Raw genomic sequence first — 22,996 nt, 5'->3', positions numbered from 1 at the left:
TATGATTAATGATTTTCGTATGCAAAGTGTTCATTGAGGTAGGTTGCCTTGTTCTGGTACATTTTACAGCTGTGCTTTACTGTTAAACCTTGGTTTAGATTAACCTTTACCTGTTTTTAGCCCTGTAATATTATCTATGGGCTTCCTGTTTTTTTTGGTCTTCATGGTGCTCTTTGTTCACTTTGGTTCTCCTTAGACCAGTGTTTCCCAACCTTTTTTGACTTATGTGCCCCTTTGTGAATTTTGTCTTACCATGAGTACCCTCTAAAAAGTTTTGAAGATCGTCCAAAAGTGGAACGTTCAATAACTGATTATATTTTACCAAATCTTTTAACCTGAGCATTTCCTTCTTAGGCATTTAATTCTTTCCATCTTAAATAAAAAAAAAAATATACATATAAATATCTTACCTGGGAGTTAGCAAGGAATCAAAACAAAAACAAAATAAAATCATATTATCAACCTGTATTTATTAAAACTGAACGTCCTCTGAGTAACTTCCTTATAATCACATTTAAATTTGATAAATTCGGCAACAAATCACAACAAAAATTATAGTCAGACTGAGCTCAGTGTGAAAAGCAGCTGATACCAGGCTGTTCTCCACATCCAGTCTGTTCCTCTGCATCATTTTGGTGAACTCAGACATATAAGAAAAAGTTACATTTTGGTTGATAAAACCTTGTTTAATTTTTCAATTGGGTCCTCACAAAGCATAACAGATCCTAGCCCTATTTTTTTTTATTACCTAAGAAATATATTTTCATTTATCCCTTGCATTGCACTCGCAGACCACTAGGGGTAAACCTACCCTCGGTTGGTAATCACTACCTTAGACAAATACTGACTTCAAATCACCAACTGTATTTACTAATTCGGAGAATTGCAAAGTAAATAAGCTGCACTGAATGTTATTGCAGTATAAAAAAGGGGTGAAGGAGGATATAAATGTATCCCACACTTTTTATTGCAACAAATGTACTTCATTTGTGCTCTGTGTTGGTACCAAAAATCTTCCATCAAGCTTTATCCCAGCTGGGGCCTGCGAGGGGTGTGTTAGACCGCCTATAAAAACCCAAGATCTTCCTTTCTCCGCTCTCATAAATCCCTGGTGCCGCCACTGGTTAAGGCAGTAAGTACATTGTGCAGCAAGCAAGTTGTGTAGAGTTTAATAAGAAACCAAACATGATATGGACCTAAGAGGTTTGAGGGCTGGAACAGGGAACAGGTGAGTTAATAACTAAAGAGGACATAATTTATTTTTTTTTTTTTAACAGCGATAGGCACCAGCACTCCTGGTACTAAACAATCCTGATAAAATACATTTAATTTTGTCATAGCAAATAGTTGCAAATAATATAAATAATATGCTTGCGAGTAAAAAGGCAATGAATGCTTGGACAAAGCATGGTAAATACCAACTGTTCATATTAAACACAGACTGTGAGACCCTTCAGCAAAAGATCCAAATTTTAAGTTCCCAACATTTTCAACAGCTATCATCCCAAAAACAATGTTCACTTTGCTCCCACCTCCCAATCTCTTGCTAAGCCTTTCTTTCCTGACCGTCCTACTTAAGAGTTTTAACAGACAGTTTTGAAAGGTTGATATAACACTGTGTTTTAAATTTTAAAGCCTCCTCAGAGAGCAGCTCTGATTTACTGATTTAATCGATGCCTTTGTGACCTGGAACTGCAAATCCGATTAAAATATTCTAGTCACTATGTCTGGTTGCATGGCGCTAGGTTAAAAGTGAATTTTACATTTCAGCGACTCATACATCATTCATGATTTTTTTTTTTTATGAACAAGCTGTACTCCTGAGTTCTTTGTATTTTAATGAGTTTCCCCCATTAGATGCAGCAGTGGTTATATGCTGTGAACGTTATACTCTCTAAGCATGTGACCTCTGGGAATGATCTTAATAAAGCATATATGACCAGTCACTTCTGTCCAGTGATTTTAAAGGTGCTGCTTGGGTGTAAAAACATCCTTAAAAAGTGAGAATGTGAAATCATGCCAGCATGTCAGTGTCTGCCCTCCCTTTTCCCTTTTCCCTGAGAGATGGTGGGAGCTGCCGCCTGACTCATTTCCCGGCAACAGCAGTAAAATACAATGATACACAAGGTCCAATAACAAAATTTGCAGTTACCATGGCAACAGCAGTTTTGAGCAAGTAGTACTTGAGCATTAATCTGAAATGATATCCCTCGTTCGCCGAGGTCAGCCCGTCTGAGAAGAGACTTTCATTTTTAGTTGAAGCAGCTTCACATACTGTTTAAAGAAAGCTGCTCTGCTTATTTAAAAAAAATAAATATTGGAAGTCATGATAAGGTGACATGGAGGTGAAAAAAAAGGACCATAGTTTCATCCTAGTTATGCAAATTGATATCTTTGTATACTTGGAGGTAGACATGGGATCCATGAAGATTTGTGCAGATGTGTGAACTGGATCTATATACAGTGAGGAAAATAAGTATTTGAACACCCTGCTATTTTGCAAGTTTATACTCCTGCAAAGCTGGTGAAAAACTAAAGAAAACGTTTGACCTTTGTAATTGCAAAGAAAAGCTACTGTACAAAATATTAATATTGATTTTCTCAGGTTCTCAAATACTTATTTTCTGCTGTATCACACAAATAAATAGTTTTTAAAAAAATCATACATTGTGATTTGTGGATTTGTTTACTTTAATACTTATTTTCCTCACTGTATGTGCAATATGTTGCATGCTTAAAAAATATCTTATATTCCTTTACATTTAAGGATTAAAAGCCATGCAGTCCATCTTTCTGCTTGTAACGAACCTGCAGGAAATCTTTGCTCACATATATATTTTACACATTTCTTTATAAAGAAGAGTAGGGGGGCATATCTATAGATTAAACTTTCAAGCAATCAAAAAACCTTCCCTTATGACTTTGGAATATTATATGTCAATTTATATCATGGCTGCATGTGTCACATACATTTCTCTCTCTTTCTGTGATATTTTTCTATGAATAGTATGTCCTGTATCTGCTCAAGTCTCAAAGACACAAATACTACGCTGTAATTTTACAATTCTCAAACCCTTTTTTTATTGGTGACAATAAACTGGTATTTTGACAATTTATCTTTACTGATGAGCTCCAAGTATTTGTGGTTAGAAGTTCTGCTTATTATCAGCCTGATCCTAAGGATCTTCCACAGATTCTTTACCAGATTTAAGCTGGGTTCTGGCTGAGCCCCTAAAATAAAGGCAATATTCCTCACTGTCAGAAGAAACATGCCATAAAAAAAAGTTTCTGCCTCAACACGTCAGCACTGATGGGTTACAGAAACATAAAAGTACAAATAAATTGCTGTTATAAACACAACAGAAAGAAAAACATCTCAGAATTTTTTGTTTCTACACCCCCTTATGCCCCCCCATCTCCCACCCGGCAATGTTCATGAATATTAATAAAAAAAATTCCAAAATCTAATCAGATCATGGCATTTCTTTCTGCCCTGTGTGCTCTTACTTCAGTCAAACTGGCCGTTGAGCTGCATTACATGTTTTGTAGAAAAAAATGTATCCTTAGACGCTAAGGCTACTTTATCATACAATTTATGGACAGATTTCAAACTACATGTTAATATGGCTGCTACAGAACACTATTTACAAACCACAGAGAAGTGTGAACTAAAGGAATTGTTTTATTTACTTTGCTTTTATTTGGCAGTAAGTCAAAAGAAAAAGTAGCATAGAAAATATATTTTGGCACTGTGACTACATGTCGAGGAAGAGGCATACTGGCTGTCGATGACTGTCCTGTCGTGTTGATTAACAGAACAGGTCTAAAACAGGTTACACGGCCATTTCAGAGCATTCACAGAACCAAACAGAGCCTGGTGAGTGTTTGCACGCACTGAAATTGTCATGATCTTGGCACTGATTACTGGCTTGATTGTTCATTCCATTCACCTGCGTAGCTCCACCCTGTTTCTCATTACCGCTTCTCTGTGTCACCTGCTCCAGTTGCTATTTAACCTGCGTGCTTCTAGTCATCAGTGCCAGATTTTTCAAGCCTTTGTTGAGTCTTCTAGTGAGTGATAGTGTTTTCTGATTGCCTGATCCTGACCGGTTCTGCCTTTGGACCTCTGATCCTACAGTACCTGCCCCCGTTCTGATCTGTTTGCCTGACCTGTCTTTGGACTGCTGCTGGATTCTGCGAGTTGTCCAAATCTGGAACTGCTTCTGATATCGAACTAAATCTCCCGTCGGTACCTCTTCAGATCTCTGATCCTCTGGCCCAGACTCCTTAACCTCCTCGAACCACCCTCTGTATAGTCTTGCCTTCTTTCTCCTGCCAGTTTTGCTGTCTTCAAGGCTTCGGCATCTGGAACTCTCTAGGAAGCTGTTGTCGCATTATATTGGCAGCCGTCCAGCTGGAATCTAACTCTTCCTCTGGGCAAGGACTTAACTTTAAGACCAGGTTAGTGACTCACACATTGATAATCATCCTCTGCCAGATTAACATGGTCCCTAAGCTGTGTTTTCCTCCTGCAGAGGTTCCTGTCTTAGATGCCCTAGCTGCTCACTGCAGATCTGTCGTTTTTAAATAAGTGCTTTTTGAGAAATCTGTCTGTCTGCCTTGAATACTGAGTCCTCTGTTCTGAGCCTTGACAGGAATTGGTGAAGGCAGCATAATATTCACCCTGCATGAAATAAGATGGAGGTTTAGGCTTTAACCTAAGCTAAAGTTAAACTTAAACGATCTGATTGTGATAGAAGACAATAGGAATCCTCTCTGGAGTCTTCTTGTTGGATTTGTATCAAATGTGAGCAATATCTGGTTGTTTTAGTTAAAACCAAACATTTAAAATAGCAAAACACAGAAGTACCCAATTTTTTCAGCTTCCTACTCGCAAATTGGTACTAGAGTCGACTCTTGACCCAATTTCTACAAAGTTAATGAACCACAGCATCTTTGCAAACTTTAACATTGATATTTATTATTTAGTTTAGTTTTTCTGGTGTGCCTTAATACTGGATGGATCCAGGACCCCATGATCACAACTTAGAGAACCAGTGTTTCAGATCACCACATTGTTTATCAGTCCTCCAGGTGGTTCAACTCTTCATCTTAGGGAAAAAGATTTGCTTAATAAAGTGTGACATATCTGGTGCCAGTAAGGCATATTAAATGCTCTTCACTGCATTCTGTGTAAATTCTGAACATGCAGCTTAGGGTTGTATTAAAAATAAAATGAGATACAGCATTTGATTACTAACATGCCATTAATTTCTTAACTCTTTTATGTTTCTGAACAATATGTTTAACATGTAATATAATGTTAATTAAACTAATCATGCAAAAATATATTTTCATTAAAAATAAAACATAAATATACCATTTTATGTCTACAGTATTAATAAGTGAAATAATACTAACAGGGCAAAAGATATAAAAACTGTTGAGGATGATGTTCTATGTTATATTTTCCACTACAAATTTGTTTCATTTGAGATTTGGCTTGTTTTTTGACATGTTTTTTTTCTTTTTATAAAGCATCCGGGCGACTTTTGCAGACAGCTTGAGCTGCTGCAGTTCAATTCAAGCTGCCTGAAAGTGTGGGTCTCATACTCCAGTCATTAGGAATCTACATGTTTCAGATGTTTCCATATCCAATGCATCACCTCCTCATCATGGCACAAAGTCTTGCTAAAAACATAATTGAATTCAGGTGAAATACAGACAGATTTAAAGGTTGATAAAAGTGTCAAAATGGGGGCTGTTTTTTGGGGCCTTCCCCCTGATGCAGAACAGTCATGTCCACCATACCATAAATCTATCATTGATAACATTATGTGTTGAGTCTTTAAATCCTTTGTGGGCCCTAAATAATCTATTCTCTGCAGGGTGTGGTTGATCTGATCAGACACAAAGTCTGGGGAAGATTATCATTATCCCTGACCTGAATGGTTTTGTGTTTATGTGGGTTTAAAATTGGTTGAGTAGTGTATTTAGTAATTTGTAGAACAAAAGAAAACGACATGACAACTGATTCTATCAGAAGAGTCTTATCACAAACTCAGTGTTAAACATTAACTTCAGTTCACCATTAACAGTAGTAGTGACAGCAAAGTGTTGTGGAATTTTTCAATAATCAAGGAGTGAGAGAGCACAAAATAAAATTTCCCACAACAAAAGTAAGCAGTAAAACAAAAGACAAATATAGTTAAATGTAATATACTATTTGTCAAAGTATGAATAATAAAATGGTAAATGGACTGTACTTATAAAGCGCTTTTTCAAGCCAGGAGACTTGACCGAAGCGCTTTAAATTCAATTCAATTATTCTTTCAAATATACAAAGGGAAATTCAGTGTTCTATTCAGCCATCCACCCATTCACACACACACACTAATGGTGGCAAGCTACATGGTAGCCACAGTTGCCCTGGGGCTCACTGACAGAAGCGAGGCTGTTGTACACTGATGCCACCATCAGGATGCAATGCGGGTGAAGTGCCTTACCCAAAGGACACAAGGACACTAAAAGCCGGAGCGGGGGCTTGAATCGTCAACTTTTTTATTTCAGGGCAAACTCCTGCATCTGATGCCGCTGTCGCCCTCAAAAGAAAAGATTAAGATTGTATATCTATTTAAATATTAAATGGTGAAGTTACTAATCAGCTTAGTAAACTTAATTGTGATTATTCCTGGACCTAAGAATATTAAAGATGGTAGCAATGATTGTAATCACAAAGTAATTTATGGTGGTTGGTGTGATTTAGTAATACAAGATACTCTAGAGTTACTAGTGGTTTCTAGAATTTATAAAAGTAGAATGGGAGGCAGGCCTGTGGAGCTGGTTGACAGTTGCCTTTTGTTTCTCTGCTCCTTTCTGTATGTTTGCCTCTGTCTCCTTGAACCCCAGTCGGCCTCACACTGAGACTGGTTCTGCTGGAGCTTTCTTCCTGTTCAAAGGGATATTTTCCTCTCCACTGTCGCTACAAGCAAGCTTAGTGTGAGGGATTGCCTTCAAGTCAATGAGTCGATGCAATCAACTGGTTTTAATTAGATAGCAGTCTTTGAATAAATTTGACTGTATGATCCGGTAAACTGTAAACTGCCATGAGATTACATGTTGTGAATTGGCGCAATATAAATAAACTGAACTGAACTGAGTAAAACTGTAAATGGATTTATTTACAAATAAAAGCCACAAAAAAAAGTTTAAAAAAAAATGTAAATCCTTTACTGTCCCACAATGAAGAAATTCACTCCCTGCATTTAACCAGCCCATCATGGGGAGCAGTGGGCTGCCACTGTTGGCACCCGGGGAGCATTCTGGGGTTAAGGGTTAAGTGGGGCGACAGTGGCTTTGGATGTAGGAGTTTGCCCTGAAATCGAAGGATTGACGGTTCAAGCCCCGACTCCGACTTTCAGTGTCGTTGTGTCCTTGGGCAAAAACACTTCACCTGCATTGTCTACTGATGCTGGTCAGCATCAGATGCCGGTGGCGCCAGTGCACGGCAGCCCGCTGTGGCTACAATGTAGCTTGCCACCATCAGTGTGTGCGTGAATGGGTGAATGACTGTAGTGTAAAGCGCTTTGGTCAAGTCTCCTAACTTGAATAAAGGTGCTATATAAGTACATGCCATTTACCATTTACCATTAAGGGTCTTGCTCAGGGACCCAGAGTGGCAGTCTGTGGGAGGGTGCGGGACTTGAACTCAGAACTTAAGCTCAATGGTCTAACCATTAGGCCACCACTCCCCTTTAAAAGCGTGATATACCAATCCCATTGGTGTGTGTACATATTCTATGTCTGTTGATCAGATTTTCTTAAATAAAATGTATTAATTAAGAAACATTAAGAACAGTACTGGTGTCTAAATACAACTGGTTGTAAGTGCAGTGAAGATTTCAAAGTTTATATGTGAGCATTAGTTAACAAACAGTATCGTGGAGAGTAAGTGAAAAAGCATACAGATCAGTGAGAAAGATATTAAGACGTTTTAGCAAGCTATGAACAGCTCATAGAGCGCTGTTTAACCCTTAATCTGAAAAAGGAAAGAGATCTCTGTTCACTTAAGCTGACAAACCGGGAAGGAAGAGCATTAATCAAGGAAGCATGTTAACATTTTATAACAAACTCCGGCCTTGGTTTAGGAGTGGACCAAAGAAAATTTGGTTTTTAAGTTTGTCACAAAGACACGCCATTCCTTAGGTGGCACACATAATGCTGTGTGTTTTGTTTCATTTAGCAGGTACAGTGAAGTTGGTCAGAGCTGAATCAAAAACTGGGAGGGGCCAATTAATAGACAAGCTGCCAAAATATTAGAGGTAGGCCATATTGCTTTCAGACTCGTAGAATAAACGAATTACTTACATGGAACCTATCTAGCAACATTATGTAGTTTTAGAGGTCCTCCAAAAAACTCATCATACCTTTAAACTACAGAGATACAGCAACAGATCAGACAGCGTTTAATACAGTACAAATGTGCAATATGTGTACTTAATTTTTCTTTTTATCTATGGATGCAAATTTTATTTTGGCAAACAAAATTTGCAACAAAATATGACAAGTTTCTCCTTCAGGGACAATAAATAAAGGATACATTATCCTATTTATAAATATCAGAAACACAGGCGTTGGCATTTATCTTTTGCGACAGGTCAATCTAATGGAGAAAACATGGAACGGTGATGAGCGTAAATATCTTTCCTTTTGCCTTATAAAAGAAATTTGCCATTTCGAAAATGTATATATATAGCTAGAAATCTGAACTATGCGATAAAAAGGTGAAAACAGAAACATCTGAAGAGGGGCCTTTTTTTCAAATCATCTATAACTCCTGGCTCCCCTGTTTTTTCCACTCTTCAGATGGTAAGTGGTTTTGTTTTTTTTTCATTTCCTTTTTTTCTATCTGTTTGTTCTGAAACCAGTTGATTTCATTTCATTTTTATAGTAGTACTTTCTGTGAGATTAGAGTAATATCATAAACCTTGGCCTTATGTGCTAAACATGAAAACAGATTTAACTTGTTTTTCTTGTTTGTAGCTCTGTCCTTCTTGTGAGCTCTAACATCTTACATAACATGCAGAAGAAGAAAAAAATATTCACACAAACCAGATGTGTTTGAACATTAGCCCAAACTGGGCTGTTCTCCTACTATTGTTTCAGTTTAAGTAGCACTTGCTTTTGTTCATCCTTTTTAGTAGAGGTGATTCTAGTCATTAACCCTGATCCAGTGAGTGCTGCTAATGTAATGCTGCTGCACCTTTAATATCTCTGGAGGTGACTTTTAACCTGCAAAATGGGGCGCAACGTTACAAAAGACAAAACAGGATCTGGTAACTTTGACAGCGGGGAGGAAGTAAAAAAAACATCTGGCAAAACAAGCTTGGGGCCTGTCAGAATCAAGAAAGGAAAATACTCCAGAGAGCTGCAGAAAGAAGATGGGTAAGGCATTTATATAAATATTTTTTTTCCTTTTTTTTTTTTTTTTTTTTTTTTTTTTTTTTTTTTTTTTTTTTTTACCCAGCCCATTGATTTGTGTATGAAAACATAGCGCTTTTATTCTCCCCCCTTCTGGGCTCTGCTTCTGAGTGATCAGCTGATGAAGAGACTAGCAGCACGCAGCTATGCTGCTTTGCTAATTCTCTCCCCCTCAGCTGCAGCCGATCCTGACAGCCAGCCTGCAGACTGCACTCAGGTAAATATCCTCCTTCATGTCTCTCTGTCTCCTCGGGCTCCGGATCCAGCCAGGCTACATCGCATGGGAAGAGAGGAAGAGATGGATATTAAAAAAAAAAAGTGTGTGTGTGTGCGTGAGCGCGCCTGAGAGGGAGAGCGCGTGTCTGGGTTTATATTCCTGTGTGCGCGCGCGCATATGTGTGCGCGTGTCGGGGCAGGGAGAGAGGGAGTGTGTAGGTGTGAGTAACAGATGAGAGGGGAATCTTTGCCAGATTAGTCAGGGAAGAGGCTGGCTTGTTAGGAGATGGCACACGCATGGAGCCCCGCATGCACACTCCCACATGCACAGTCAATCAGACGGCTCTCAGCTGGGCTGTGCATCTTTGAGGATTACCCCCCCTCCATCCCCTCCTGTGTGCCGCTGGAGCGACTGCAGCCCCCCCTCCTCACAGAGAGCAGCGGGGCTTTCAAAGCATTGAGTCTGAGCCGACCGATGATGAGCGGGATTTGAGATTGTTGCAGCTCTTGTGCTGTTGTCACCTCTAACTCACTTCACTGCCTTGTCTCCAAGCTCTACTGTCTCAGGGATAGTTGATTTTTTATTTATTTATTTAGGTCTTTCCTTCCTCTGTCTAATATAAGTGGAAAAACCATGCAACCCAACTTGATTCCATTTCTGTCCTTTACAAACACAGTGCCACATGTTCATGCTTTATTTGATCCTGTGTGATTCAGTCTGATTGATGCATCAGTATTCTGTTTGGATAAGACTGCATGTTCCTCTCCTCTTCAGCAGGCTGCTGCTGCTGCTGCAGGAGCTGCTGTTGTTGCACGGATACTCTTGTTTCTGGCATCTAATTGCCTTTGTTGAAAAAAGAAAACAGTGGTTGCCGCAGATATTATTGGCGAAAAGCATGCAGCCACACACTAATTCACATTTCTGTGTCGTTCTGCAGAGGACAAACCAGTAGGATAAGGGTGATCTTTATTTTTTTGCATCATGGCTTGTTAGGCAGCACTCTGGCTCATCTTTTTCGTATTTATTCACAATACATATTGCATATTAATAATCTGGCATCAGATACTCCAGATGAAATAATGTGTCCTGAATCTGCAAATGCGGCACAGTAGTCAGCTCACTATGCTTCCTGCAAATTCAGAAATGAATGTGATCAATAAATAATGTCTTATTTTAATATCTAACCATTTAAAATAGGCTGAATGATCTGAGATTTTTGTGACCTATATTCGGTCTCTGGTTTAGTACAAGTCTTATCTTGAGAGATAAGTTTAGTCAAATTTTTTTTTCCTCTTAATTACTTATTTCAGTATATGAATAGATTTATTTGGACTTTCTCCTTGAAAAGTACATAGAATTTCTCTCTGTCTCAGTGAAATCTTCTAGGCTATAATCTGTACAAATAGACTCAACTATAGACTTTCTATTTTACCCTTAAAAACAGATTATGGACCACTAACATTTCTGTTAAAGTAAATATCTGATAGTTAATAGTTAAATTCTTTATTCATTCATCGTAACCACTCGGCACTAAACAGGATCTTATTATTGTTAAACAACAATCTTAATAGTCATAGGGACCTCTTGGTTAGCAATTAGCACAATACCTTGGCTAGTATTAGTAACTAGAAATGGGTTATGTTTGTATTTACTGTAGTCTGATGAATTTAAAAGCTTTAAAGTAAAAAAACAATGATTTTCCTAGAATAGACTTAGTGTTTATATTGACTGTCAACATCTTTTATATCATGGCTTCCTGTCTGAAAGCTTTAACTTTTTTTTGTCTCCTCTGACTTACCTTTTAAACAGCAGACTGTTATTAAATAGGCAACTTCAAGGTCATCACCCCTCAATAACAGCTTCCACACCAAAGTGTGAAAACCCATAAAATCAGCCATTTCGTATCGCCTTTTGTCACCAGTCACCATTTGTCATTCATTGTTTCTGTTTTAGAGAAACTTACTTCCGCTTGCAATTAAAAAGAACCTTTGAGGGCTTTGTCTTTTTTTAACCGAAAACTATAGCTTACTATCTGAGGTATCTAGTGAAGTGTCTAGTTTATGTTTATGACACTCATCCACCTTACCTGATCCCTTTGCATTTGTTTGAGTTCACCAGGTTCCCCCACCTACTACTCCCCCTTCCTTCAGCCCGAGGCCGGAAAGAACGGCTCCCTGAAGGACATGGAGGAAGACATCAGTCTAAAGAAGCGTAAAGGTGATCACCCTGAAGAGAAAGAGCTGCAGATAGGGCAAGAAGGTAGTGAAAAGGTCAAAAGGAAGCGAGGACGCCCACCGGCTGAGAAACTGCCTCCAAATCCACCCGAACTCACCAGAACACTCAACTTCTTGGTGGATATGGTCATCAACTACAAGGACGGGTTAGTCTAATGTTTGTGGATCAGTGTCCTGTCAGAACAATTTAACCACTGCTGCTAACCCTGCAAGCCTTAACACAAAGTATTAAGTTTCCTTTACAGAGCATATTTACTATCGATCCTGAGTGCAGACACTCAGCTTTAAGTTGAGCATACTCTGATCCAAAATTGAGGAAGAATTAAGAATGGACATTCAATAACACATTGTTAGTGTATTTATTGCTTCTTCTTTTTTTAAATGCATGGAGACAGGAGCCTGTGTGATTTCCTCAAGTTATTTGCCTTTTTGATGTTATGCCAGCCTTCACTTTAGCTGTCTTTAATGTCTTATTGAATTGCACATCTCTGTTTATCTAATTTAGCAAACGAAGACTGATGTTGAAGTTATGGCAGAATATTCCACTTCTTTAAACTGAAAGCTCCTGTGAGCTTTTCTAAGATGTTGACAGACAAAGTCTAACTGAGTTTTCAATTTAGAAGTCATTCAGAGTCGGTCCAACTTGTCGGTATTGTACAATATGACAGAACACTGCTTTTAGTTTCGGAACATAAACACACTGCTAAAAAGAAAAAGTCCTCCACCATTGCCTTACTATGCAATTTACACTCTTCTATGCATACTTTTATTACAATATATGTTAGGCTGCCATTGATTTTTGGGGATAATAAAAAAAAATCTGCACAGCTGTTACACACCATGTATACCTCACATCAGCAACTCATGTAGACCTAAATACCGTATCTCATGTCTCAAATATTGCAGCAGGGATTCATAACAATAACTGTTTTAGACAAATTTTGCAGACAATTTGCAGACAATGCTGAATGATTAAAACTAAAGGTGAAAGTTTCTGATAAAGTTGAATAATTATTTGACCTCTTTTGAACACTGCATTGAAGTTCAAATAACAAGCCAACAGTTTATCGGTAAATGAAATAAATAATTGATTAAAATTTTTTCTTTTAAAGAAATCATTGACTGAGGAGAAAAAGTTGTAAATCAAAACCCTGTGAATTCAGTGCTTTAATACTAATACGGACACACTATTTGGAAGTAGGGAGTATTAAAAGCAACATACATCTTCAACAAAATCGCCCTCATTTAATTATCTTTAAATCTAAAGACTTTTTTTTTTTTTTTTCCTATACCACGGCTTACTTGTCAAGACAGAAAAAAGTGTGACAGCAGCTTAAAGAAGCATTACGGAGTTTCTAATGATGCTGCCACCTGTGGCCAAAACACAGAATTACAGCACTCTTCTGCTCCATCTCATAGCTACGACTCTAACTTAAGTTTTTTTTTACTTTTTTCACCTTAGGTGGAGTTGCCATTGATGTTTGAGTTGAGCTGGATGCCGTTCACTTCTGAATATCCACAAAATCAGAGTTGTTTGTTAGGTCGGACACATTTAACATGGATCTGCTGATGTCACATTGCGCCGAACAGCGCAGGAACTTCCAACCCGAACTAAATAATAAAAAATAGGTGAAAGCCTTATATATGCATTGGCACTGAAATACTAAAGGGCCAGTCTGCTCATCAAACTGTCTTTTAGATATAAAAGTAAAAATAATGTGATTTTGAAGATATTTTTCAATAAAAGTTAACATAATGTCTCTTTGAGGAATGGTTCCAGGGACACCCCACCACTTGTCAATTTTCTTGCGTGAACTCAGAAGTGCTTTATCTCCCTAACTAGTTGTTAATTACTTCTCCTCCAATTGTCCTCTTATGGCTATGGGTCAGTTCTCTCACTTTCCACTTTACATCTTCACATGTTATCCACTAGTTCCTAATTGCTTCCTATGTTCGAATGTCCTCCTTACTTACATTTCATCCCAGATACACAGAATAAAACCTATTTTGGACATTAATGCTCTAAATAATGATCCCTGATATAACTAAAATAACTGTAAGGAATCCTCAGCTGGTAGATACTATTCACCATTTTCATACAACTGCATTTAATTAATGCACTGCCTGTTGAAAATGTAAAGCATTTCCAAGGCTCCATTCTGGGACGAATCAGCAAAACCAGTAAAAGTAGAAAATGTGAAAAAGTCACAAATTCTTGACTTTTGAGTTCTTAATTTGATGCTAAGTACTTCCATTACCAACAAAACTGGGATTCCATTGTTTTTCTGTGGGCCCTTAGATTAAACTAACAATAATTAACAACACTAAAATTGTTTATGTCATGTTTTAAATATACAGACACTATTACCAAAACTTCCTGGGATTGATTTTGCACTTTAAGGATTGCGTCTCACAGATTGAAGAGAACAAAATTCACACAAGTGACTTTATAGTTTATATTTTCTTTTTAGATTATTTTGAGGTATGAACTGGTAGGTTTTCCTCTGCTTTGTAGGACAGTAATATAACTTTGGGGTGCAATGCATTATTTATTTTAATACTACACTCAATTTCAGATAAGTTCTAAGCAGGCTTGTACTGGGAACGATTTTCGGACCTGGCATTTTCCATCTACATCGGCCCACTTATGGACTTATTTGGTTATTAACACGGACGCAACAGTGACTGTTTCTGCATAACATCCTCACTCACCACATCAGCAGGGTTGCCAGATGTCACTGACTCACGTTTTCCAGCCTAAAAATGTTTATAAACTGCCTGGATATACGACATCTCGCCCAATTTTATCTAAATTCGATCAATCCATTAGGCCATAAATCTAAAGAAAAACATTTTTTACCCAGAGAAGGCCATCCTAAACTGCCAGATTGGGAAACATCCCAACCTGGCAACGATGCACTTAAGACGGGAAACGTTAGCCTTTAGATACAAAACCCCATCAAGGACCACAACATATTTTTGCAAAATATTCTAACTTAAATTCGCCAAATATAAGAGCAATATTATAGTTTGGTTTAAAGAAAGCATTTTAGTTTTATTATAATTTAGTTTGTTGCAAGGATTTTACAGTTTGAAGAAATAGAAAATGACACCATATGCCAACCGTCACAAGGATGTGCATGACAAGGAAAGGCTATTTATATTGCATATATCATTTAGATAGTTAACAATGTACTGTATTACTTCTTGAGCTCCTTTAGTTATTTACAGGTTACAGGTAGGTGCTTCGGCCGGAGAGTGAGTGTTGGGCTTAGTATGATTTAAGAAGTTCCAGCCCTTGCACTCTGAAATTAGGACCGGCCAGGTTAGCAGTCCAAGCCTGGTTCTAAATCTTGGAAATATACTAGATTTAAGCCCTGTTTTGTGGTCTACAGGGTTTGTGGTGTAAAAATGTTTAATTTTCCTATCTATGTTTGCATACGCACCTTGTGAAAAATATGGTGCATTTAATGTAAAAAATTAGAGAAAGAGGTTTTAATTTCACTAAGGACTGCCTTTGGTCTACATTAATAAAAACTCTTCTATAACTCTTCTAAATATCACGCTTGAAATCAAGCCTTAAACTTCTACATATTTGATGAAGACATAATACATTTTATTTCGTCAGCTGTTCAACTACCTGTATGATTTTGTTTGCTTGTGGAGACTCAGATTAAAACAACTGGAAATAATGTGGAATGGATAGTTCTGGCCTAACTAAAAATGTTCTTTCTACTTTTATTTTAATTTTTTAAAAAACAATGTTTATTTATAAACAATTTTATAAATATAAACTCATTTTATATTTGTAGTTTTATTATCAATTATATTATACACATTAAACATAGTAAAACATTGAAGGCACAATTTTCTCTGTAGACGTGAGGAATAGGTTTACATCAGCAGCCATTTAGAGAGTCCACTGGAGTTCAGAATTGTCAGTTACATTTTGCCTTTTAAGTATTTCTTGATCAAATGAGATTATATGACACCTCACTTTGTTCTTACAGGCTGGGACGACAGATCAGTAAAGGTTTTGTGCAGCTTCCCTCTAAGAAAGAAGTACCGGAGTATTATGAGCTAATCCGAAAGCCTGTGGATTTCAGGAGGATCAGAGTATGTGTCACGGAACAAACTCGGGATTTACACACAGATCTCATTGTTATCTTTTCTGAAAACATAGCTAGTTAAATAAAAAATGTTTATTTCTATGATTTTGGTAAATGTTGATTGAGAAATTGACATTTATAAGGCAAAAATAGAGGAAAATATATATGTAATGTTTAAATACATTATTTAACTAACTAGATTTAAGTACCAGTTGCACAGAAATTATTTGTAATATCTTAAACTTTAAAGGTATTTGGTGTAAATGAGAGGATTGTGCTTTGTAATTTCTGTCACTGTTTATAAAACTGTATGAACTTTTTGGTTACTAAAAAAGGTAAAGTTTTCTTGGACCTGCATAACAAAACCGATTGTAAAAGATTGTGCTGTGTATCACGAGGCAGAATACGTAATTGGACTTAAAGTTACAGATGGTTTTTTTTTGCTTCTTCTTTTTTTTGAGTTTTTGCGGCACTAGTGGCTTGTTTTTAACAGTTGGCTGACAGGAAATGGGGTATGAGAGAGGGTGAGAGACATGCAGCAAAGGACCACGGGTCAGATTCGCACCTGGGTCAGCCATGTCGAGGACTAAGTCCTCCATACATGGGTCATGCACACTAACCACTGCGCCACCAAAGCTGCTTAAAAATTAAAGATAGTTGAGATATCAACTAATTAAAATGAGTCAAATTAGCAATACTTTTGCTTTTCTGCAGCATTGGCAATCAATGGTTTACATTTTGTCATTATGGCATTACATTTAGTTAGTTTAATAAGTCCAGTCAGCAAGGAATAACCAATGGGTCATTATTTATACCTAAAACTAATACTCTCATGGTGATTTAATGAATTTAGCTTTAATCAATGAAAAAAAGTAAAAACAATATATTTGGTCGTTATCACTGAGTCCGGGAACAAACACCTCACTTCTGACATCTCCCGACAGTGATGTCACGGTGCGGTAAGCCGGGCGCCATTATCCCCGCTTTACAAGCGAAATCAATGGGAAGACACCCCTTCAATCAACAACAATTATTAAAGCACTTTCGGTAAAGCACATTTAAATGAAATTACTCTCAATTAAAAACACTTATCATTTAATGAAAAGTATTTAATAATATCATACTTCAAATACTTTCAGAAATTTGTACTCTGAATGTGACCGTGCTTTTCCTTTAACATAGTGTTTGATGCCCCTGCAATATATGATATATAGAATGTTTTTAACACATAGGGGTGCAATAAACTTTAATTTTTTGTTTCTGGAAGAGAGACAGGATGAAAATTCTGCATCCAAGCTCAAATGTATGCAAACCTTCACCAACTTTTGGGATGTTTCTAAATAGAATCAGTGTCCAGGACAATCAATTAAAACCGTTTTTCTTAATAACTTCATCATTTTGCAGAGAAAAAGAAAATGTCACCCTGAGAAGAAAGAATTATTGAAATTGACTAAGAGGGTGGTGACTAAGAAAGAATCCCCTTCTCCAAAATTAAGAGGTTCAATGTTAAATTTGCCTCTTCCTACACAACAAGCCAGATGAATAATGAGGTTTTTTTTGGCAACAGCAAAAAGCAGGTTCCTATTATTACCTAATTTTCTCCAGGCAGGATAGATGGTGGTTATTAATGCATCCAGAACAGGTTGCCTTTAGGACTCAATATGATGAATTTAAATCCAAGAATGCTGTTCGAACTGACATACATCATAATGTGGGACTGGTTAAAACTTGGACATCACTTGGTGTTTTGACAGGAAACTGATGCTAAATGCACATTAGAACTGGTTTTAGAACAGATAAATAATACTAATGTCAAGCCTCTGGATTGGTCCCTAATCTGTTGAGACTGTAAAGAGCTTTGGTCAAAAAACCTGAATCATTATCCGGAAAACAACGGTTTAATTTAGACTAGAAGAAGGTTACATATCCTGCCAGAATTATGCCAGTAGCCTTGTTAAATATTAAAGGACTTTTGTTGTATTAACATAGTTACAACCTGATGCCTTTGTGCTTGACTAATACACAGGGGTTGCTTAAAAAATGTCTAAAACAAAAACATTTACATTCTAGAATGAGGATTACATTTTGTCTGAATTTTTAATGTTTTCCCACTCTTCTTCATAGGAACGTGTGCGAAACCACAAGTACAGAAGTGTCGGTGATTTAGAAAAGGATATCTTCCTTCTGTGCCACAATGCACAGACCTATAACCTGGAGGGATCACAGGTAACTTCTGATAATCAGAATAAGTATTAACTGTAATGTTTCTTTGGTTTTACTTTACTTTTAACAAAGATAGTTTAAGTATAAATATTTCAGTAAAAAATAACTATAGAAATTATGTTTTCTGTAAATACACATATTTTTACAAAAACTGAAGGCATGATTGGATGGCTACAAACAACAATGGAATTGATCTGGAAAATGACTGGTTACAGCCTCAGGAAAGAAACGGTCACTGTAACGTCTTTGATTTTAGCTAAATAGCACTCTGTAGCTTCAATGTGAGGGTTAAAGTCTAAACAGATTGTATCAAGGTGTCATGATTGGTTTAAGCGATCTGACGCACATGCAGAGAACCACTCAGAGACCAAGGGAAAAAGGTTAACAGGTTTATTAAATGAAGATGAAATACAGAAGTTGGATCTGGAACTCATTGGAATTGCGAACCAGAACTGTAAAATCTGATGGGTGGATCACAGTGATCAGTTCAGGGACCGTAGGAAATTTGACTGAGGCTTGAATATTAAAGGAGAGGGACTCTCGTTTGAGGGGGCTCTTGTCAATCCTTGAATCCAGCTTATGGGGGGTTAATCCAGAGAAGAGGGAACTTGTTGGAGGGCGGACAGATAGACAAGCATTGGAACCAGAGGAGTAAGGGAGCGGACTGTCACTAGGATTTCCGATGAGGACTTGCATGGATCATGTGGAGGTTTTCCCCTGCTCAGTGTGTACTCATTTAGTCCTTCCAGGGGAAGAAGGTCCAGATATCCAGTTACTCAGGAAGGCTTCCTGCCGAAGAGCAAAGACAAAAACTAGATAAGACTCAGAGAAACAAAGCTCAGGTTAGACTCTGCTAATTTCAGCTTGGCTAGAGTACCCAAAACTGGCAAACACTCTGGCGTCGAAGTAGCGACAGCCCACTGCTCAAATACCCCTCCAGCAATTATCCAACGAACCACAGGTGTGCAGGGAGGCCCAACGAGGACAGGGCACCATCTGATGATGGAGGTAGAAAAACACACAAACAACCCACACAAAACTTGATTCCTAACACCAGGAGGTGTGTGGTATGCAGAGATGTAAGCTACTGACCCTAGCCAAGTATAAGTCCTAGATGGACTTAATGTCAGTCAGGAGGATTGTCTCTTTAGATCTGGTTGTTGGTTGCAGTTTGAACCTGTCCTCTATTATGGATGAGCCAAACCAAACAGTTATTTATGAATGAACAAAGCCAACAATGCCATCCCACCTACTGTGGAAGGTTGTACTTTGTTGCCACAGGAAGTACATTGGAGGGCCCCCTCCGTATCAAAGAAAGGGTAGTTCCAAGAAAGTTAAAGCTATCCACAGTAGAAACAGTGTCGATTACATCACTGAGGTGTTCTCCTAAAGTCCTTGTCATAAAACAGATTGACCCAGTAGTCAAGGTCAGACAACTAGTAGGAAAGTTCAAAACGTTTATTAACATAAAACAAACAGAATCAGAACAGGAGCACTGGCCTGTGGCTCATGGCGAATGCAGGAGGGGGTGGAGCACCGCTCAATCACAGACACTCTGGTTTAACAGATTGGTCCACTCAGGAACGGACAGATCCGGGTTCCAGAATTCCTTCAGAGCGGGAGGACAGGTTCAGAGTCCCATGGGGTCGAGCATCCAGATCAGACAGGCATGCACAGAGAGGCAGAATCCAGCTGGAGTCCAACTGAGGTTCAGGAGGGCAGATCAGGCAAGGACAGACAGGGCCAGTGGGTGAAAGGGAACGGAATCAGGAAACAGAATCCCTAGGGAAATGCTGAAACACTCTCACCAACTGGTAAGGGAAAAGACTCGCCTGAGGACACTGGCTTAAGAATAAACTCCTCACTGGAACAGGGAGAAAAACCTTGAAACTAGCTAAGATTAACAACAACTGACTGACCGGAGAAACAGAAATCAAAGAATGATCTGACCCTGATAGCTGGAACTGAGCCCAATATAAGAGAAACCGACAGGTGGATGAGATGAGTGATGATTACGAGCTGGAAAGGGTTAAGCAGGTGAAAGGCATGAGTAATTAAAGTGAGCCAAGTGATTTTGACTGCTCCAGTGAACCATTTGCTCCACATCCTGTCTATATACAGACTTGTCACTTTCGCAGAAGAGACCAATGACAGTGATACCCATGGAATTTTTTTCATACATGGGTCTGTCTAGGCCTTGTGGAGAATGTATTTTTGATGGTAAAGTCCACAAACAGAACATGGTTCCTATGATGTCTTTCAAATGCAACACCAGTTGCTCAGAGGATCTCATGAATTCAGGGAAAGGGATGTGTAGTTCTTCAACCCTGTAATGGTGCATTTCTGCAAACTAGGATTATGTTGGAGCGTTTGAAGTAGGAGAGAACCTTAAACAGCTCCAGAGACTTGTTGAAGATCCAAGTGAGGTCCAGTTGGTAAATGGTAAATGCTCTGTACTTATATAGCACCTTTTTTAGTTCGGGGGCTTTGCCCAAAGCGCTTTACGCTACATTTAGTCTTTCACCCATTCATGCACACACTGATGGTGGCAATCTACATTGTAGCAACAGCTTCCCTGGGGCTCACTGATAGAAGTGAGGCTGCTGTACACTGACACTACCGGGTCCTCTGACCTCCATCAGTAGCCAATGCGGGGAAAATGTCTTGCCCAAGGACACAACAACACTGAACGCTGGGGCATCAACCATCAAGTCTTCGATTGCAGGGCAGACTCCTAAATCCTACGTCCCTGTTGGTAGTGAAAGACATCCTAGATCCTGGAGCCGCCCTGATCATGTGATTCTCAAACAGCCTCCTTACATGTGGATTTCAGATCTCTCACTTAATAACTCCTAAATCCAGGTAGGGATTCTGACAGACGGGTTACGGTGCATGGGGAGCTTGTCAGAGTGAGATGTGGGAGTTAGTGAAAGGTGTGAACGGCTGTTTTTTTAAACCTGATGTAGAAGCTGTTAAAGTCTTCTGCCAAACAAGGATTCTGTTGATGGTGGGAAGACAGGCTGCTGTAGGCAAAGATGTTTCTCAAAGCACTCCAAAATGTACCAGGTTATCAATATAGTATTCTTATTTGTAGCTTCTTTATCCATAGTAGTGAATGGGTTCCTTAACCTAATGCCTTGAAATCACATTCTAAGGTCTGATTATTTTTATATGTGTTGACCATTACAGATCTACGAGGATTCGATCGTTATCAAATCAGTTTTTGAGAGCGCAAGGCAGAGAATTGTCACCGACGAAGAACAAAAGGAAAGTGTTAGTGCCACTCACAGCGATAACGGCAGAGCAGGTGAAGACCAATTCGTTCAATCAGGTGAGAGCTGTGTGTTTACTAAAATTGAAGCAAAATGCAGAGATCTAAACAAGCTTTCATTTTGCCGTAAAGGATCGTCTCACAGATCATGTCTTTTGCCAATTTTGGCAACAACAACCTGAAATTTACTATTAAATGACTTCAATCAGACGAATCTCCTCTCTTTCTTTGTCTCTTTTTGTAACCAGTGACTCCATTACCAGTTCAGATAAAGAAGGACAGAAACATTACTATAGCCAAGAGACTCCACAGTGATTTAGAGAGTGATGAGGATCCAGAAGACAGCAACACAAAAGATCAGGGCTGAAAAGAAGACCCTACGTTTTTGTATTCTTGCTCCTGCCTTTTATCTGCCTCATTTCTCTCTGTTTTTTATTCAAAGAAAGGTCTCTTAAAAAATGAAAGTGGAGGAACCACTCAAACACTAGTACTTGCCATGCAATTCTTTTTTCTTTTTAGATGACTCATATTTTGCTGCACAAAGTGCTGTCTCTTTCCTTTTAAATCTTCTTCAATGATTAATATTTTATCTGCTTCAGTCCCTGTGGTTGTTTTTTGCAGTTTATATGTAAAATACAGATTTCAATGACTGTTTTTAATAGGGATCTTTGATTGTAAGAAGTGTCTTCAATGTGTATTCGGAGCATGATATTTAATCTGTCTCCTCCAGAGGAGTCCCATCTGATAGTGTGTTGAGGTTTTACGAAATTGAAGAACACAGGAAAGACTTTTTAAAGAAATTGTAACTAATGAATAAAATACATTTGTGTAAAATACACAATTTTTAAAAAAAATAATGTATCTTCAAAAAAAAAAAAAAAAGTAAAAAATGATGGAATTGTAAATTCAGAACTAGAGATGCACCAATTAGAATTCTGTGGTGAATTCCTGGAATATTTTTTGGAAATATTTGACCAATCAGCAATGAATTTATGGATATCCTGATCTGAGAGTAATATTGGATATACTGATATCGGATCTAATTGGCCGGCATCTAAAATCACCAATATTTTCATGCTGATAGAAACATTTTGCTTCTATTTCAAATTTCTTTATCTCATTATTTAATTTTACGTCGATCAGCTGTTTTCATACTTTTTTTTTTGTTGTTTTGCTCCCTGTTTCTGTAATATTATTTAGTCAAGCCTTTTATAACAATCTACAGTATAAAACAAGTGATAAAAGCTGGTATAATTTGCGCTGATATCATATTGGGTTGATATCAGTATTGGCCAGTTCTCAAAGCTGCAATATCAGAAATTAAAAAGGTGTATCGCGACATTCCTAGTTGAACTTTAACAAGTTTGATTGATCTTTAAGACTTAATATATAAAATGGTACAATAACATTATTAGAAATGTCGTAAATAATAAATAATCACTAGTATAAAAAATGTCAGGCA

At 38.0% G+C, this 22,996-nt stretch overlaps 1 protein-coding gene across 3 annotated transcripts; it reads left to right on the top strand.

The window, feature by feature from the left end:
* The first annotated feature begins 9,383 nt into the window (after window positions 1–9,383).
* On the top strand, window positions 9,384–22,367 carry LOC107093353 (probable global transcription activator SNF2L2). 3 transcript variants are annotated; one of them, XM_015388357.1, is made up of 6 exons: window positions 9,384–9,444; window positions 11,816–12,077; window positions 15,942–16,047; window positions 18,165–18,266; window positions 21,453–21,594; window positions 21,783–22,367. In XM_015388357.1, exons 1-6 carry the CDS (start codon window positions 9,441–9,443, stop codon window positions 21,899–21,901), a joined length of 735 nt encoding a protein of 244 aa, XP_015243843.1. In that variant the 5' UTR covers window positions 9,384–9,440; the 3' UTR covers window positions 21,902–22,367. The 3 variants fall into 3 exon arrangements, with proteins under 3 accessions (XP_015243843.1, XP_015243844.1, XP_015243845.1); XM_015388358.1 differs by lacking the exon at window positions 9,384–9,444 and adding an exon at window positions 9,564–9,697; XM_015388359.1 differs by lacking the exon at window positions 9,384–9,444 and adding an exon at window positions 9,649–9,697 and having other exon boundaries at window positions 11,808–12,077.
* Window positions 22,368–22,996: the final 629 nt, after the last annotated feature.

Source organism: Cyprinodon variegatus, unplaced genomic scaffold (assembly GCF_000732505.1).
Source record: "Cyprinodon variegatus isolate N-32 unplaced genomic scaffold, C_variegatus-1.0 Scaffold421, whole genome shotgun sequence".
In the NCBI taxonomy this organism is placed as follows: Eukaryota; Metazoa; Chordata; class Actinopteri; order Cyprinodontiformes; family Cyprinodontidae; genus Cyprinodon; species Cyprinodon variegatus.
This window is presented reverse-complemented; position numbering and strand designations above follow the sequence as displayed.